The sequence below is a fragment of the Apteryx mantelli genome, chromosome 7 (assembly GCF_036417845.1).
Source record: "Apteryx mantelli isolate bAptMan1 chromosome 7, bAptMan1.hap1, whole genome shotgun sequence".
NCBI lineage: Eukaryota > Metazoa > Chordata > Aves > Apterygiformes > Apterygidae > Apteryx > Apteryx mantelli.
This window is the reverse complement of record NC_089984.1, coordinates 10,854,621-10,873,158: the sequence shown is the minus strand read 5'-3', so window position 1 is coordinate 10,873,158 and position 18,538 is coordinate 10,854,621. Positions and strand designations below refer to the sequence as shown.

The window sequence follows — 18,538 nt, the reverse complement described above, 5'->3', positions numbered from 1 at the left end:
ATGAAGTTTCATCATGTATGAACTTGTTAATCTCAAAGAAAGGCGTCTTTCCTCAAATTTGATGAGTTAGTTTTAGCTTTATAAAAATTCTGAACTATTCTTTCATTCATCCACCTGATGTGCAACTTGTCAATACTTTGAAGTGTTTTCACCAGCTACAAACTAGAGCTAAAAACAATGCAGCCAGATATAAATGCTCCAAAAAGACTTCTCACAACTACAGAAGACATCACAAAAAAGGCAGATCAATCTCTTTCACACAAACAACTAGGTATATTGAAAAAAAGACACTTAAGATTAGCAAGACCTACTTTGAAATAGAGAGTCAATAACAGACTTACAAATTATCTTTTAAAATATTAATCTGTTTGCTTTTTTGATTTGCTTTCTACTTCCAGCCACTGCTGACTGATTTCTTGCATTCACCCGTATCCCATTAACTGAGCACCTTTAAAAGGTTCATTTTTTGATCCAGCTGGCGTATTCTGTCCTTTTATTCCTACTATTAATCCATGTATTCTGTATTAAAACAGGCATTCTGTTTTTAAATGCTGGTGCAAATTCCAGGGAAGGAAAAAGCTGTTAAAAAGCATTTTTGCAAGGGATTTTCAACAGTATGGCACACCCATTAACTTTCCAAAACTATCTATCCAGGCTGACATTTTCCGTGAAGGACCATGACGGCAGATCACAAAACAAACAAACAAAAAACGATACCCAACCAAAGAACCAAGAAAGCCCACCCCACATACACTTCCTTGAGAACAAAACGCTAGAACTGTATTTATTTGCAGCATCTAAGTCTGGTTGTTTATTGAGAAAACTGTAACAACCCTACTATACCACACAGGATTTTTCCAATATGCAAGTCCCAGAAAAGCCTGTTTGTTTTCAGGAGATGCCTGTTATAGGCAGCGAATTTCTTCAGAATTTGTGACTACAAGCACAGAAATCGGAGCTGAGTAGGCCTTTTTCCTCCATTGTTTCTCCCAACGTTGCTTTGCAGAAACACAAAGAAGGGGAGTGAGAACCCAGGAGATGCAACTGCCCTCTGCTAGCACTCAAGATAAAGAATAAAAAAAGCTGAGCTCAGGTCTGAGGTGCAGAGAAAGAGCAGGTGGTTTAGCTACAGATACAAGGGTAACAGCTGTCTCAGCAAAATACAGCCACTCACAACCTACAGGAGACCACAGCAGTCCCGTGTCCCAACATCCCTCATCACCAAATGCTCCACAAGTCACAACCAGACAAGTTCACAGAAACCAGCAGCTAACTGTTATTTATGCCGTTAGCTTTTGGGATCAGACTGTTTCATCTTCATTGGTGATGCTTTCTGGGGATCCACATACCGCCACACAAAGGGATTTCTAAGATACTTTTCTTCCCTCCAAAGCAAACTGGAAAAAAAAAAAATCTGAGAAGCTGTTCCTATAAAATCTACATTACAAAGCATTAAAACTGCCACATCGAGCATGCCGGAGTGGGAACGTTTTCAAATTAAGGCTACTCAAATACATTACATTCATCTTAGCTAAAAAAAATTAACAGAATAAGGCTTATTATACTTTATTTTTCTAACATTACAGAAAATGCCTGACTATAATAGGCCAATTCACATGAGTGAAATTACTGAATCTAACATCTGAAACTAAGCATGTAGGTACCTGTAAGAATCACGGACTAGAACTCTTTTCTTTTTTTTTTAAAGCATTCTGTTTGTATGAGGCCTGTCACTTCACAACAGAAAACAAAGAAAAACAATGCTTAGTCTCGATCAAGGTTACATGGCTTTCACTGCAACATGACGACTTTGTTACACCAAACACTGCAAAGAAAGAAAGAAGCGTTGGAAATCCATGTTCTACTGACTTCAGAAGAAAAGTCCTGACCAAGACACACAAATAGGCGGGTGAAGTATTCCAGCTGTTGTGACACGCACCGATTCAATCCTTTGTAAAGTGGTCCCCCACAGTTTCGAATGTACTCTTGTTTCACCAGAGAAGTTGCGCTGAACCAGACTTAGTCCACTAAGTATGACATTTCCTTACTAGAACTTTTTCACCAAGAAAGTAAGGAAGTTCACACAGGAAATCAACTTTTGGTAATGTAGCACTATAACCAAAACAAACCACTTAACGTTACAAACATATAGCATTGCAGATTTTCAAAATATGTGATTTTTCCCTACCAAGGCACCATCCACTGCATTTCCTAAAAGCAATCTTGCAGAAACATATCATGAGATCATATAATTAAAGATTGCTAAATATGTGCAAAAGGGACTCTCTTCAAATGGATCAAGCAATCTTAGTTACTGCTTCTTAATACTTGATCTTGATCTGAAACTTGCAATGTAATGCTCTTGCACTATTAGATAGTACTTCAAAAATTTACCTAACTCCCCCCTCCTTGCAACACCTCTCCTCCCGGCTTGTTCCGATAATAGCAGGTGAGATAAAGGTATCATGTATATTTATGTAATTTCACAGTCTTGCACAAGAGTGATAGTATAATTTCATTTGTATTTCAGGCTGCTGGAAGAAGTAGAGTTTGCACACTGCTTTGGAAGCGCACTCAGGCCAAACTCATTTTATAGATTTTAGTATTAAAGCATCTGTTTTTACACATTTTAGATGAGAGCTGATAGGAAGTCAGTCAGCATATAAGCCTGTAAAGTCGACATCTTCTTCTCAGTCGGTTTTCTAAGCACAACTATTCAACACAGGCCTCCTACATTTAACACTTACTTTCAACCCTCTGACACAAGGGTTAACTAAAAAATACAGCTAAGAGGATCCTATGCAGCAAGCTACTAAATAATTTCCAAACTGTACACATTCATGCTGACTAGGCACAAGCACAGAAACAAAAAAGATGCATATTAACATATACATCAGTACAGACCCAAGGGGAAGGAGGAGAAACACTGTTTTCTATTTGGTGAACCCTAAAGGGAAAACGGTCAATATTCAAGAAGACTGAAGACAAGGGAGGGAACTAAATGAAGTTAAGTGTCTCTGCAACACTAACACAAGGGAGCTCGAACCAGGGGATACTGAAAGGCCCACAGCATGGCTGGAAGATTCACCTTCACCTACAGCATACAGGTTTAGTTACTTAACCTGCTTTTTCAGCTACCTGTCAGTTTTATTTGTGCTTCACGTCTCATCTTTAACAAATGGTAAGAAGCAAAGCTGATCTGCGACATCACAGCGTCTATAACAGGGAACTGGTATGCTACATAAATCTTTCAGGACAGTAATAAGTCTGCAAAGAATTTAAGCTGGGTTGCGGAGGAGTAAATTGGCAAAGGTTTATAATCACAAAGAAGAAAATTAGAAAAACTTCATATTTAATTACATTTATATGCAAATGGCGTACATTTCAATGTTCCAGCAAAGTTCATCTCCAGTCACTTTCATACTAGAGTAACATGACAAAGTATTTAGACTGCAAATGTGTTTACATTAAGGACTACGTAAATCACAGCACAAAGTCTTGGCGGCCTGAAAAAGCTTATGTTTTGCATCATTATTTTGCTGCTTGCTGAATTAGAAGTGGTTTAGTCAGTTGTACGCACAGTTTAGCATACCAGAGCATCTGCTAAAGATGCTGGTTTTCTAGACAGCCTACAGGTTGCTATAAAAGAGTGACACCTTTTCTCTCTTTATTCAAGAAGACAAAACTATGCAGACTGAATTTTAGATTTAAGAAAAACACTTCCTTTTTGTAAATTAAAGTCTGATGAAACTATAAGATAACTAGCCCCTACAGAAAGCTCCACAATAACTACAATTCTTTTCAGATAAGTTATTGACAAACAATACACCTACCGGGGTTTAGAAAGATACTGCATCTTTCTAACAGGCAAAGAGAAAATGTCTGACTGACAAGATGTCTTAGCCCCTTTCAGCATTAGAAGGCAGTCCACTGCTACCTAATTAAGACACATTCTCTTCTTGTAAAGTATTAACAAAGCATACGTTTCCCTGACTGGCACTATATTTGTCATCCCTGAATAAATTACTTCTGTATTGTATTTCATGCACTCTTCCGGCCCACATCCTGCTAGACACTGAACGCTTACTAGCGGGAACAGACGAGAGGTTTGCCGAGATAAGCGCCAGATCCCATTTCTTCGCGAGATGTATCAACAATGACAAAACACGATTATGAATAAAACAGCTATCATGCTTGTAATAAAGCAAAGCTCTGAGAAAATCAGATAAGAAGAGAATGAACACATACAGGTGGGATCAGTCTCTCTCCGTGCATCTGTATCTGGATGAGTAAGGATGTACAGGACAGTGCAGACAAATATCAGGGTTTCCTGTAATCAGTCTTTAATGTGTTATCCAGTTTGCTTGCATAGAGGCCATGATCATGGTAATACCGGAATGATCGCTCTAACAACTGGATGGGCAAAAAACTACTCTAAACTCCTAATTCACAGGGGGAAAAAAAAGTCATATTAATCACACCTTGATATCTACTTTATATAGGATCGATGCCTAATTTAAAACAACATTAAATTTCAAGTTATTCTCTCAGTGCTCATAAGTCAGTAGCCAAGCTTTCCCCAGCAGCGTGTTACCTGCACTGCTCTTAAGGATTTTATTTTAAATAGTTTCTAAATAAATTCTCGAAATAATACGGCAAGTAAAACAGCAAGAAAAGGAATTAAACGCTGTGACAGCAAACAAGCCACTTTCCCGCAACTTACTGTTTCTTCGCATTGACGGAAGAGACGACGGCCGGAGAGATATCCCGTAATCAGTGCGGGTTTTACTCTCTTTCGCTCAGGGAAAACCTCACCGCTGCTTTGAGAAGCTTCAGGGAGCAGCCGGCATTAACCCCCCCCCCCCCGTACCTCGCCTTACACCGGAGCACCCTGCCCCGCCGCCGGGGGACACGCGTTTGGGGCGCCTGGGGGTGCGGGAGCCCCGGGGCACCGACCCCCCCCCGCGGGGCCGCGCCGGGCCGGGCCGGGCCGGGCGGGCGGCGGCACTCACGATGGTGACGCTGGCCTTGCGCAGGTCGCGGTTCTCCTCCTGCAGCGCCTTGCACTTGAGCTTGTAGGTCTCCAGCTCGATCTTCAGCACCTTGTTCTCCTGCTGCAGCGAGGCCAGCCGGTTCGTCAGCTCCTCCAGCCGGAACGGCGAGATCACGATGCCGCCCGCCTTGCCCCCGCCACCGCCGCCGCCGCCGCCGCCGGGGCCCCCGCCGCCACCGCCACCGCCGCCGCCGGGCCCGGGCCCGCCGCCGGGCCCCGCCGCCGCCGCGCAGCCCGGCCCAAGCGGCCCCGCCACGCCGCCGCTGCCGCCCGCGCCGTCCGTGTCGCTCTCGCTGGCGCTGTCCGCCATCGCCGCCGCCGCCGCTCCCGCCCTGCGCCGCGCCGCGCTGCCAGGCGAGCAGGGGGCGGTGCCGCCCCCCCTCCCCTCCCCGCCCGCCCGCCCCACGGCGCACGCGCCGCGCGCCCCAAGAGCGGCGCCGCCCGCCCCGGCCCGCGCGCGCCGCCCGCCCGCAGCGCCCCCTGCCGCCAACCGCCGCCAACCGCCGCCAACCGCCGCCAACCGCCGCCAACCGCCGCCAACCGCCGCCAACCGCCGCCGCCAGCGGCCGCCCCGCGGCTGAGGCCTGGCGCGGCGAGCGCCGAATACCCCCAAATTTGCCCTCTGTGTTCACTGTTTACAGCTGTCGTTTCTCTCTTCGTGCCGTTTGCCGCCTCGCTCTCCTCTCTCGCAGACACACGCGCTTCTTTTTTATTATTATCATCTTCTGCAATGATCACAGCTCTGTCTGCTGTAAATTGTGTGTATGGAAACAGGCAAAATTTTACAGGACTCCCATATTATTATTATGCAATTACTGGATGATCACAGTGCTTTCCTCACAGTTTTTTTTTTTTTTTTTTTTGACAGAAAACCTTGTATGCTTGCGCTAACTTGAGTGGGAGGTTATTTCGGCTGCCGTCTACTTCGAGAAGCAAGCCGAGATGGTGGGTTTCTGCACAGGGGCCGTGCGCACTGCCACACGGGGCCGAGCGTTTGCAGCCGCCCTGCAGCCGGCCTCCAGGGTGCACGGAAAGATCCAGGCAGATTTCCCTTGTGAACCAATCCGAAACGCCTTAATTTGCTACGGCACCCACACATGACAAAGCAAACAGAGTTAAATTATAAATATTCTGGAGAATTAGAAAAAATAAAACAAATTCCTTCTGGTAGAAACATCCCAGCCTCTCTCTAATCAACATTTTTTACCTTTCTCTCCTAACAAGAGAGGCCTGTGCGACCATGCCGTCGTCTTCTCCTCTCTGACAGCTTCTGAATCTGTTGGCCGCTGTATCAAACAAATTTGGCAGAGAGATACAGCTCGCTAATTTGCCCATTCACTGCAGTTTTCCTGCAACCCGGCAGCTGCGCCAAGGCGCATGGCCCGCGCAAGCAGGTCCGCTCCGCAGCTGCGGAGTAACCTGTAATCTCAGATTACGGGCCAGGTGGCCAGGCAACGCATTTACTGGCCAAGCGCAGCTAAAACGCGTGGCACAGAACTAGCCGTAACACCAAGCAGAGCACAGGATTATCGTGGCAAACGCAGGGACACAGGGCACAGCTCCACAGGGGAAACGGCCTCGTTATGCCTCCGCTGATGAAACACCTTTTTCTTTTATATCCCCATACCCTGGTCTCTTGAATCAGCTAAGGAGCCCACAGAGAACTGAGCGATGATGTTCACAGCATTTTACACTCTTGAATATTTAAAGCTAAAAACCTCTATCTGTACAGGCCAGAATGAAAGGGGCCCAATTTGTACAGGTTATAGGTAGCCCAGCTGCCACCGGCTGCTTTTATGAGTCACTCGCTATGAAAAAGGGTTTGCAGACTCAGGCACTAAGTAAAGGAAAGTCTCAGTGTGGGCTTTTTTTTTTTTCCTTCTGCTACTAACAATGTTGGGTTTCATTTTAAAATGAATGCAAAAAAAACCCTCTCTATTCTGCTTTAATACCGATTTAATTATTCCCCAGTGGTACAGCTTTTAAATGGAACTTTTTGTTTAAATATTAAAATAATAATGTTATAGCTTATACCCAAACCCTGGATTTTAAACCTAAATATATGGAAAAGAAACACCTACACTCGCAAATCTGCACTGTGATATGTGTAGAGAACATATGGGCCCACACAGCAGCTCTTTGGTCCAGATCACAGTGCAAAGTTGGAGTCCCAAGACTTTAACAAACGTGAATATTTATATACCATTAAATCAATTTAAAACCTTTTTTTAAAATATAATTATTTACATATATATATTCACATATATATATACATATATATATATACACACAGACATACATACATACAGTCTCCTGCAGTGGTGTTAGCGCAGATGCTACAGAGCAGTTCTACCACACGAGAAAGGGGAAGTAACACAGTGAGGGAAAAGCCCCACTGAAGCTGACAAGTTCAGCTGGACCGTCTAACCTCAGTAGATTGCAAAAAGTACATGTAAAAGGCACTGAAAAGCAGGTATTTCAGTTATCATGCTTGAAGATAATATGAATAACGTCCTCATGGGGTTTTCTTTTTTAATAGGGAGGGTCAATTTCTTCCTCACGTCATAACAGCTTTGCACCAGTATAGCAGTACGATTTTTCATTCTTTCCTCCTGACTGTCCCTCGTTATTTGTGCTGTGTTTAATGCAAGATGAACCTCTGTTCTCGTACTCTTCCTTTGCATCCTTGCACTGCCGATGAACAAAAAATGACATAACTGTCTGTCAAGCTGGCAGCTTCCTGCAGCCAACTCTGCTATTAATGTTTTTCAAATATATTTCAAGATGGTAAAATCTCTGTAACTGGTAAATTTTCAGGTCACCAGGCACAGCAAAATGGAGGAAGCGTTTCTTCTGAACCACCTAACTAATCATACGGTAAATTCCAGGCAATATTGATTTTCCTAAGCTAAGCACCTCCAGAACATATTTCTTGTCCAGTTTAATTCCTATCCAGGTCTTATAGCAGGAGACAAGCTGTTTGTTACCTTGGATATGGATTCTGGAAAACCAATGTTCTGGGCAAAACGAGAAAGTAAGCTAACTGGAAATAACATCACCGTGGAAACAGATTTAACAGCATTCCTTCCACTTTATTCAGCGCTGGGTTACAGCGGACCTGGCTGCTGTGCATTTTGAATTCACGTTGCTCCTTATCGTAGCTGCTGGCTCGCCCAGGCGAGGCTTTCCGGCAGCGCCAGCGCTCCTTCCCAGCGGGGCACGGTGCGGGCTGCCTGCGCCGGCATCCGTCACCGCCTGCCCTCAAAGCAGGCCCGACTGCAGAGCATCCCCATTTCTTTCGGCTGCCTGGCTCCCTCAAAGGGGCATCTGTAAAGCTTCAAAAGAGTAACAGTTCATCCAGCATTAAGAAAAAATATTAGTGCTCTGATAAATTATGCCCGTGTTGAACTCATACATAGTGCAATCTGCACGTTTGAGTGAGTTTGGAAAAGCATATTTTTGCTGAGGCAAAGTTTTTGATTTTAAATAGTGCCTTTTTTACTGCTATTTCAGAAAAAAAAAAAAAAGAAAAGAAAAGAAAGCAAGCAGCATACCCAGTTTTCAGCTTCCTCTAGAAATGATTCAAGTGAGCCAAAGTGCCAAGCACCATATCGGTTTGTGCACAAAGTGACATGACTGCACTGAGGAGCACTACGAGCTCCACCATGCCACTGAATTACTCCTTTCATTTGTTCAGATTCAAGAATTTGAGTAAAACATGCAAGAGAGAAAACTTGTTTGAGCAGAGCCCGCAAACCGGTGCTGTTGGAGGTGGATAACCATTCCCCTTCCCCGCTGCACAACTGTGCAGCAGCACGAGGGCAGGCGGCTGGGTCCCCTTTGCCGTTTCTGCTATAGGCACTGTGTTTGCTGAGCTCCCTCTGCTTTCTGGGTTCAGGGCAGGCTGCTGCACCTGAGAGCGCTCCAGAAGAGTCTGCAGCCGAGTCTCTTCCGAAAGAGAGAGAAAAAATAAACCTTAATCACATCAATCTCCTGCCTGAGTATTTGCCAGAATTAGAAGCGTTTTCCTTGTCCAGATCAGATAACGCACAGGGACTAGCAAGAGGAAGAAAATTCCTTTCTGGAAGAGTTGATTTACATTCAGGATCATTTTCTGAGGTGTGGAAAGCTATATGCTTTTACTGGAATACATCTTATACCCAATAAAGGGAACTCTGCTGCTGGCTGCTGTAAGAAGATTTGCGATGAAATTAGGTGCATAATCAGATAGCTGAGATCAGTATTGCAGAGCATGCCACGGCTTTCCCAAGCAGCTTGAATAATACAAACGTTTAAATCCAGCAGAAAATCTAAGCACAGCCAGTTTGGGGGGTTTTCCGCCGGCAAGAGCAGAGTTACTGCAGCCGGGCTCACGGAGAGGCCGTTCTTCCGAGCTGCTATCAGCCACCCGAGAGCCGAGCAGGCTGGGCCTCACCTCGTCCATCCAAGCCCAGAGCTAACGCAAAACCTCATTTAAAAGCCCTAGCACTGACAGCGCATTTCAGTGAAGCCCAGCTCCCATTTAAAGCACAGACACTAAGTGGCATGTTAATTCAGGCCTCTGTACTTCTGTAAAACTGTTTTAAATTAAGATATATTAATGCACATGTCTCATTTTAGATAATGTATTTTCTGATTACTACATGCATTAGTTTTATTTTTTTATTTCTTCAAGAAGCAGCTGAATAAAGGAATGAGTTGTAGTGAAATATAAGGCGCGTACATGCTGTTCATTATATGGAATAATGTGGTCCATATTGCTCCTGGATAAATTAGTCACCAAGGCTGTATAATTGGTTTCTCAATTATTTATGAAGGGGTCTTTTAACAACAGTAATTTTTCCATTAATGGCAAGTAAGGATTTCATTATCTCTAACTATACTACTTTTTTGTTCTGCGCCACAGTAAATTTCAAATTTTAATCTTTTTAATGGCTATAACATATGATGAAATTGCATCTCTGTAAAGTAATTATTCTTCCTGTCTGCCTGGGAATATAAGCATAGGTCATTTAATTTTAAATTTCTTAATCACAAGAAAAGTCATGAGGGCCTTTCCCTCTTTTCAGAAACAGATAATATTTCCTTAGAAAGGTTAGTTTAAGCAGCCCATATGTCGGTCCGACCAGAGCGCATCATGTTGCCACGTAAACATGGTACGAAAGTCAGGGGAAATGGCAGCAGCCTCTGCCCACGAAGCCGTAAGCCGCCCCGCGCCGCCCTGGGCCCAGCCCCGGCCATGCCTTGTCCGCCGCCACCTCTGACACGCGGAGACCTGTTAAGGCTGGAAAGGATCTTTATATCACCCAGCCAGCCCTGCGTACAGCAACACACCTGCACCCGCTATACCTCCACCTCCTTATACCTTTGCGCCATCGGTACGTATATATATACAGTGTTGTGTATATACAGCCGTATACCTTTCCATTGCCTTCAATGGGACTACTCATGTGCGAGTGTCTTGCTGAAGATATATTTTTTATATATATATATAAAATACATATATATTTTTTATATATATATAAGCCTCAATATTTTGAAAACCTGAGTCAGCAAAACATTCACGCGTCCGCTTAAGTCCGTTGCTATCCCGCAAGCCACTTAGTACGCTTAACTTTAAGCTGCTCTTCAGACCTATCAACGTTAAGATTAAGTGCTTTACTGATTCAGAGCTATATAATTTCTGAGAGGACTTGGCAGATGCCTCTCTCGCTCCGGACACAAAAACTAGCCTGGAAAGCGCACCGGCGGATGCAGCCGACGTCCTCAGCCCAGCCCCTGCAACGGGCTGGCTCGACGAGCGGCTGCGGCCACAAAAACACCTTCGTGGTGCTTGCGGGGAAAAATACCCAGAACGGGCTGACAGTACTGCAGCCCTGAGGTGCAAGGAGGAGGCAAAGAGAAGCGCGAGGAGGGGTTTCCCTCCCAAATCGGAGCCTCCCGAACGCCGGGCTCCTCGCCGCCCTCTCCCCTGCTCCCACTGCGTCAGAGGCCTGGCTCCTCCGCCAGTGCGCCTGCTTTCACAATAATAAATTGTAACTTGGCACTTCTGTGGTGCTCTCCAGTTCAAAGCTGTGCCGAAACATTATCTAATTAATTCCCACAACAGCCCTGGAAGGCAAGAGAGGGAGGCAGCGGGCGAAGGCGCTCGCCCAGCGCCCGGCGCTGACTCACTGGCAGAGTGGGAGTAACGCTCGGGGGCCCTTGATGTTCACATCAGAGACGGCATCCTTCTTCTCCTGAAAGCATCTGAGTCATTTAAAAAACAGCACCCATATATTTAATTACAATTATACCCAACTACCCCAAATTAATAGATTAAAAAGGGAGAGAAAATGCTATCCTAATTAGCACAAAAAAACCCCAACCCATATGCTTTGCACATCAGTAAAACGTTAACCAAACCAATTAAAAAGTACAAATACGTGGTATAAGCACAATTAGCAAAACCCCCTTTTGAAGCCTTAAGATGTTCGGTAGTAGCAGTGGTAAACACAACTATAAGGGTGGAGGGGAGAACTGGTCCAAATAAGGCATGTTAAAATGTCATCAACACTGTAATAATATCAGCAGAGATATTCACATCAAGAAGCAGCAATAAAAAGGCAGGAATTTCTTAACAGAAACTGTCATTACAGGAGGTAATGGGCAATTAGAAACAGTATTTCATAAACTCACATCAACAGTAGAAATATTTATATAAAATATATTGGTAGTCATGATGATGGCTTAGAATAGGTGTGTTCAGAGATTTAATATAATCTTTAATGTAATTCCAGAGGTCCATTAATCAGCTGGAAGAACTTCTATAACAATACAATTTTATTAAAATATTCAGTAGTTAGAGACTGAAAAGAGAAAAGACTAATGGAAGCTAATTAACCCCAGGAAAATTTCTGTACAGTACTCAGAGTACCTGACAGAAACAGGAAAAAAAAAAAAGGAAAGGAAAATAAACTGAAGCAATATGAAAAAAATGTGATCCGTGTAGAAGAGAACAGTCAGACGAGAAGGCTGCTGGTATATGTAGAGATTTACCGTTGTGGAAGGGTGGTTACGGGGGAAAACTTATAATTTGAAAAACATTTGTATGAACAGAAAAAATCCAATTCACTAATATCATGGATTAAGCTGTCTATTGATGCAGAATAAGACATGTTTTCTAAGAAACAATTCAGAGTAAAATAATGAAATACGCTGCTTTTTCTTCTGACTGACAATTATTTAAGCAGAAACCTGTATTAGAAAAGAAATCTCTCTGGAGGCCAGAATCTATGATTATGAAAATCTGCCACGCGGTAGCAATTCAGCAGCTAATGCATCTTCTGCTCTTGGGCTTTTCTTTTCTATCCTTCTTTTCCCAGGGAATTTTTGTCGGAATTCGTAATAGGTTTGTTCTGTTGTTCTGGCTGCACCCGAACAATATCCAGCGCCTGGAAGCTTTCCAAGGAAGCCGGTGAACAGTGGGCCGCTGTGCACTGCTGTTTTATAGACCAACTGGCTCTCAATAATTGAACATTAGCGTGATGGGAAAAGTACCAATAAAACTTTTATTATAAATCTTCGCCTTCCTCCAGGATTTAGGGTCAAATAAACAGAGCCATGCACAATTAGCATCCTGTTTTTAGCATCAGCAGTTATGGAAAATGTGGCACGTATATCAGGTTTTCTTGAGCAACTCACCAACCCTTTTCTCACGCATTTTTTTTTATGTAAAGCACTTTGTACCCTGTAGCAGGCTGGACCCAAGTTTCCCGTCTGCCCCTTCTCTACCCCAGCGTCCACGTCACTGCGGCGGGACGAACAGAAAACTGCCACACTTGCACCTAAATTTAAATTATCAGAGTTTTGCACAAGTGAACAGAGATTTGTAAATTTATTGTCCCGGCCGGGGCGGTCGGCGCGGGGCCGGGGAGTGTGGGGCGGCCGGCGGCAGCAGCGGGCCCCGCCGCGGCCCCCATCCCCTCCTCTAATCCCTCTCCCGCCCCTGCTGCGTGATCCCAGCGCAAGACCCGGGGCCCGAGGACGAGCGGTGGCATTTCCGCGGCTGCGCCTCGTGCACGGGAACGAAACCTGGGGCCTCCACCAAACGCTGCCTCGCCTCCCGCCCGGGAGCCCCCCGCGCGGCCCCTCGCCTGCCTCAAACGGGGCACGTCGCTCTCCCCAGCGTCGCGCCGCTGCAGACAAAAGCCCGAGTTAAACAGTCCTCCAGGAAACGGGCATTAATTAGCGGGGCGCTGCAATCCCGCAAGTGGATGCCATTTATCCTGCTCATGTCATCTCAGCGCAGCAGGAGCTCTAATAATTTCTGACATTAAAACTATTACCGGCCACAAATAAAATACAATTGATACTCTTTCAGAAACGGAAGTAGTACTGCAGAGTACTATGCTGCATTATCATTAGGTAGTACTGAAGCAAAAATCAAAGGATAAAAAGAACGCGGTATTTAGTAATCTACTTTATTTCAATAGATGCAATTAAAGTCCCATGACTTACAATTTTGCCTGTAAGGGGAACGTTCGCATTGGAGAAAATACGAAAACAGACAAAAGCACATACTAAAGGTAAGGCCCTCCCTCTGGGGCTGTCTGCATTGCTCGCTGTTACGGAAGGATTTCTGTTTCCTTTAACAGAATGGCTTCAATCTTGTTTTTTGCCAAATGTCCTGAGCTAGTGCTTGAATCAAAACATTCAAAATAAACCAACACTGAGGAAACCCTCTGTTTGTGCAACAGCTAATGGGAAACTTTAAGCTCTGGCAATTTGGCTATATGGTTGCTGTTTCAGGGTTGACTCTGTTGCCTTCATCACCGATACCGCGTGTGCCGGTGCCCGGGAGCCACGAGCGGCTGTGAGGCCAGCGCGCCCAGCGGGAGCCGGCCGGCTGCGCCCGCTCTGGAGGCAGAGCCTTCCCACGGCCGCCGGAGAGCGAGGGCGGCAGGCTTCAGGCCTTGAATTTCCACGCTGGGCGAGCAGCCTTTCCCGCGGCTTTTGGGAAGCTTTGCTTGGGCCCCTCTGGCCGCTCGCCCGTGCCCAGCGAGCCAGCACGCGCTCAGGGGTGCTTTGAGGGCCACGAGCAGCTCTGCAGGCAGGAAGGGGCCGCGCCAGCAGCCGCCCCCAGCTCTGCCGCGCTGCAGGGGCGGCCGCCTCTGCTGCCTGCGCTCAGGGCCCTCTGCGCCTTGCGGGTGCGACCGCAGCCTCTGCTTCCCGCTCTGAAACGCGTGATGTAACATTAAGCACGTACAGCTGCCTGCACTCACTCAAAGCGTTCTTCCTCGCATGAGCGATGCCAGCACTTGCAGAGGGGAGGGAAGGCACCCGGGAGGCGAGGTGTCCGGGAAGCACGGATTGCTGCTCTTCGTGGCTCGCGAGCTGCGCTAGCGTGCGTTTGCTCTCTGCTGGAGTAAGCAGCTTTTGCCCTCCGAACGCTCTGACGCAGGGACTGGAGTCACTGGGATTTGTACCAGCAGTATCCTCGGGTAGGTAAAAAGTGCATCGCAGCACAGACCGGCTGCTAAAATTAGGAAGAATGCTTCATTTATAGTCACTGCTTCAAACATTCCCAGCCCTAATACCTTAAAAATACTGACAAGCAGAACCTGCTGCGCTCTGTTGAAGCCAAGCGCGTTGCACGAGCGCTTTGCTGGCCAGCGGCAGGCTCCTGTGCGGAGCAATTTACAGCATAAGGCAGCCCAAACGAGCAGACTGAGTTGTACCTGCAGCAGTGGTGCTTCCTCAGGTGCCAAGCTGGGGCAAAACGCATCATTTCCATGTTGCCTTGGAAGCCAGGTAAAACTGCACCTTGAGCACCACAAATTATTTATTGCACCCAAGCAGAAGACTGCAGTCCCGAGCAGTGACTGTGTATCGATGCTTGTTTTGGCAACATTTTACATATATATAGAAAATGGTCCGTCACCTACAACACAGAGGCAGCGCGTGCAATATACAGGAGACGTACACTTCATTTATGTCATCTACCGCAGGTCGGTGGTTGGTCTGGCTGCTACACGGCGGGATCCAGACTGCTTCAGCAGGGTTTTTCCCGGTTCTCAATGGGGCGAGAGGAACTAAAGGAGGTCCAGAGGGAACGGGCGCTGGAGAAGAGGCTGGATGTAGCTTACTGCCCCGGTCCTTCCCGCTTCCGAGGAGGCCTCCTCCGTGCCGTGGAGGTGGGGTCTCCTTCGCTTTGCTGCGGACGTGATGGCTGCTGCGTCCTACTGCTGCTCCCCCAGCGGGAAAGCCTGCCGAGGGGCGGCCGGCCACGCCGGGAGCCGAGGAGGTGGCTCAGACAAAAGAGACGGAGAGGAAAAGTAGCAAGAAGCCAGCGATAATTACTGGCTGACATGCTGAAGACACAGTTACATCGGGTACAATAACACTGCAAAATACACATTATCCAAGAGTTTTAACACAATTTATTTTATGCTTAAATAATCAACTAGATCATCCAGTGTTTGTTGTTTTCATACATATGTAATTAGAGCTATTATCAATGAATGCTGTTTCCATATGAATATAATCAACAAATTAAAGTATTTCACCAAAACCCAAATAAAAATGCCCTTTAAAACACAGCAGCCTTAACAACCTAATATTACACTGCTAGGATGATTACAGATGATTGGCTTACGGAAAGATTCTACATCTTATAGCCAGTACACAATACAGTAATAATTTTACAGCGTGCTGCCAGTCTATTAGCTAATAATTTCTCTTCAGTTCATTTAAAAATATCCCAAACTTGTGCTCATCAGAGCACCAACCCACTTCTAAAGCTGCAAGCATTACCCCCGTTATAAAGCGAGAACAGATAGCACCCCCCTCCCCATAATGCAACTACTGTATATGTTATGTTTTTTAGGTCATTTCATTGAAAAATTGGCAACAGCAACAAATATTAGATGAAGGGCTTTGTGTTTACAGATAAAATCTTATTTTTCATGTTGCAGTATAGTGTTTGCAAAACTGGAAAAGATTTAATCAAAATAAGGTGAAACACATGCATCAAAATATTAGTACTCTGAAGAAAAATTTTCACAGAACTACAGAATTCCTCATTTTGGGAATCATTTAAATTTGCAGCAGATTTTAAAGATTTTTTTAAAATCAAGCTAGCATTTTTGCATATACAAACATTATAATTGCTAATATACAAGAATCTGTGAAGATATACCCAGAATATCCCGGTAGGTGTAGCCATCTGAGACACCTAGCTTGCTCAATGCATTTGCAATATTCTGTTTGTGATCGAAAAGGCAGTGCCTTATCAACATTTATTCTATTTTGTTAGAATTTATACAGTGTTATTTATTTACAGCAAAACTATTGATGTTTAAAAAAGAAACAAATAGTGTTTTATACCCTGACAGTTTGGGTCCAAGAAAAATAAGGCGAGCTGTTGTGGAGTTTAGTAGTTTTAGTGTCTTTCCATGGTTTAACCATTTCATCTTCTTACATCCCCTCTGGCCACAGGAATTTATTTCTTTTGTGATGACATCAAACTGCTTGAAATAAGCTGTTAACAGCATGGCATCTTGTATATACACTGCATTGTTAACTGCGCACTCTCCAATCCTGGGAATGAAAGTGAATTTCCATGCTCTGTAAATTGGCTCATGCTAAATTAATTTTTTTTGTTTGTTTTTTTTGTTTTGTTTTTGCATAAAAACCATGCGGTTAATGTGTGGAAGCAGCAAACACACGCACACTTTTATAGGTGAATGTTTAATTCCTGTTGATTTTTCTTCCATGAGTGTCCTCCTAGGATACTGGCAGTAAAAGCACACAGTCCTACGGAAAGAAAAGAGAGCAGGGGATTACTTCCGAACATCTCACCAGCATCAATTTCATGCCTTTCCCTTACTAAACAAAAGGTTCTAATTGGTATTACGGAATTCTGTAATAGGATAAATCCTACAGTTTCTAGGTATGTAATGAAATTAGCTGAGCTCCCAGCATGAAGGCAAAATGCAACCACAGATGTCCACACTGCTTGCAAATTGATTTACAGAGATGTTTGCCACATGCTGCATTTCATCATCGCCGACTGACTAACAGCTCCTCGCAAACGATGACAAGAAACACGCGCTCGCGCATAAGGGGAGAAACAGCGCTGTCTCCCGAGCGACAGCGCCCCTTCTTTAAGGGCGCGTTTCTGCTCACCGCTTGCAGTCGGGCAGGCGCTGCTCTGAGCCTGGCCCTCCTCGCGCATCGGCCCCCCCGGCACAGGGCTGGGGCTCGCAGAGCCGTGCGCGTGTGCCTGTTCGCTCCCCAGGACCAGGCGCCTTCCCGGGAGAGCTTGCGCTTCCCTTCGGCAGCAAACCGCGCGCCCTGGCCCACGCCGACGGTCTGCGCAGCTTGACCGCGGCTGCTCGCAGCCACCGGCTTGCAAGGCGACAGCAGCCGCGCCGGCCCCCCAGCGCCGGGCAGAAGCCTGTCTTTTGCCCTGCAGAATTTCATGCAAGAATTTTCGGCTTTTCTTTTAGCTCATATTTCGCAATGGGTTTATTTGTAGTGGTGACAGAGCCTTTTTTTTTTCTTTTTTTTTTTTAAACAGCAAAATCTAGGAAGAGGTGTGATTTTTTGCAAAGGTTCAAAATGTAAAAGCAACACCTCTGCCTCAAAACAGGACTCTCTGTCTTTTGTGACTAAAAAATAAACCCATTTTCTTTAAGAATCACCTGAAAATACATCCATTTCTGCACTCCGATAAAATGTTTTCAACAGACTCCTCACTGGGCTCACAGTTATTTCACACGTGTCTGGTTGCAACCTCTTGCAATAGCAGAGTGGGACCAGAGGTTTGTCCTGGGGGCAAAGCTGCCCCCGAGCACAGGCTCGTTGAGGAGAGACGCTGCATTTCCCAGGGGCTCCGGCGGGGAGCAGAGGCCCCTCCGAAACCGCGGGAGAAGCGGCCGCAGTCACCGGAGCAGATCCGAGTTGGAGGAACCTGACCCAGAATCCGAAGGTCAGAATATGTTTTGTACCTCAGCATGGGCTGCTTTACTAATACCACGTTATTTTCCAGTGCGTGCCGCTGCCCCGTTCCCTGCCGCAAGCGACATTGTGCCGGCTGGCCGGCTCTTCCTCTGCCCCGCGAGTGCCCAGCGCTGCCCTCGGGTTCCCGCACCCCCTGCTGGGGTTTCCCCTGCAGAGCGACAGCGGCCCGGGGCGCACGGACACAGCCGCCGGGCCGAGCTCGGCTCCGCGTCGGGCATTTAGCCAGCGCAGCGAGAGGTGGGAGAGGCGAACTCCAAATCCTGAAGAGCAAGGCGGGAGCCAACGCGGGGTACAAGGTCGTGCGAGCAGCGCCTCCTCTTTGCCTTGCTCTCCTCCAGCAGCCCACCTCCACCAAGGAGAAAGACCTGCCCCTTCGGGAGGGACTCGGCTTCTCCTTCACCCCCAGAGCACCGGCCGATTCGTGTCACAGGTCCTGTTTATTCTGCTCTTTAACCCTCCAGTCAATGCTATACCAGACTG

At 46.1% G+C, this 18,538-nt stretch overlaps 2 protein-coding genes across 2 annotated transcripts in view; both read right to left on the bottom strand.

The window, feature by feature from the left end:
• CCDC6 (coiled-coil domain containing 6) overlaps positions 1–5,363 on the bottom strand; it is a 53,727-nt gene extending 48,364 nt beyond the window's left edge. The window contains exon 1 of the mRNA XM_067299784.1: positions 5,013–5,363. Within this exon, the coding sequence (XP_067155885.1) occupies positions 5,013–5,363 (351 nt within the window). The remainder of the gene's footprint in view (positions 1–5,012) is intronic.
• Positions 5,364–15,451: 10,088 nt separating this feature from the next.
• The window catches only part of ANK3 (ankyrin 3), a 207,477-nt gene continuing 204,390 nt past the window's right edge, over positions 15,452–18,538 (bottom strand). The window contains exon 49 of the mRNA XM_067299783.1: positions 15,452–16,849. The gene's annotated coding sequence lies outside the window, so the exon portion shown is untranslated. The remainder of the gene's footprint in view (positions 16,850–18,538) is intronic.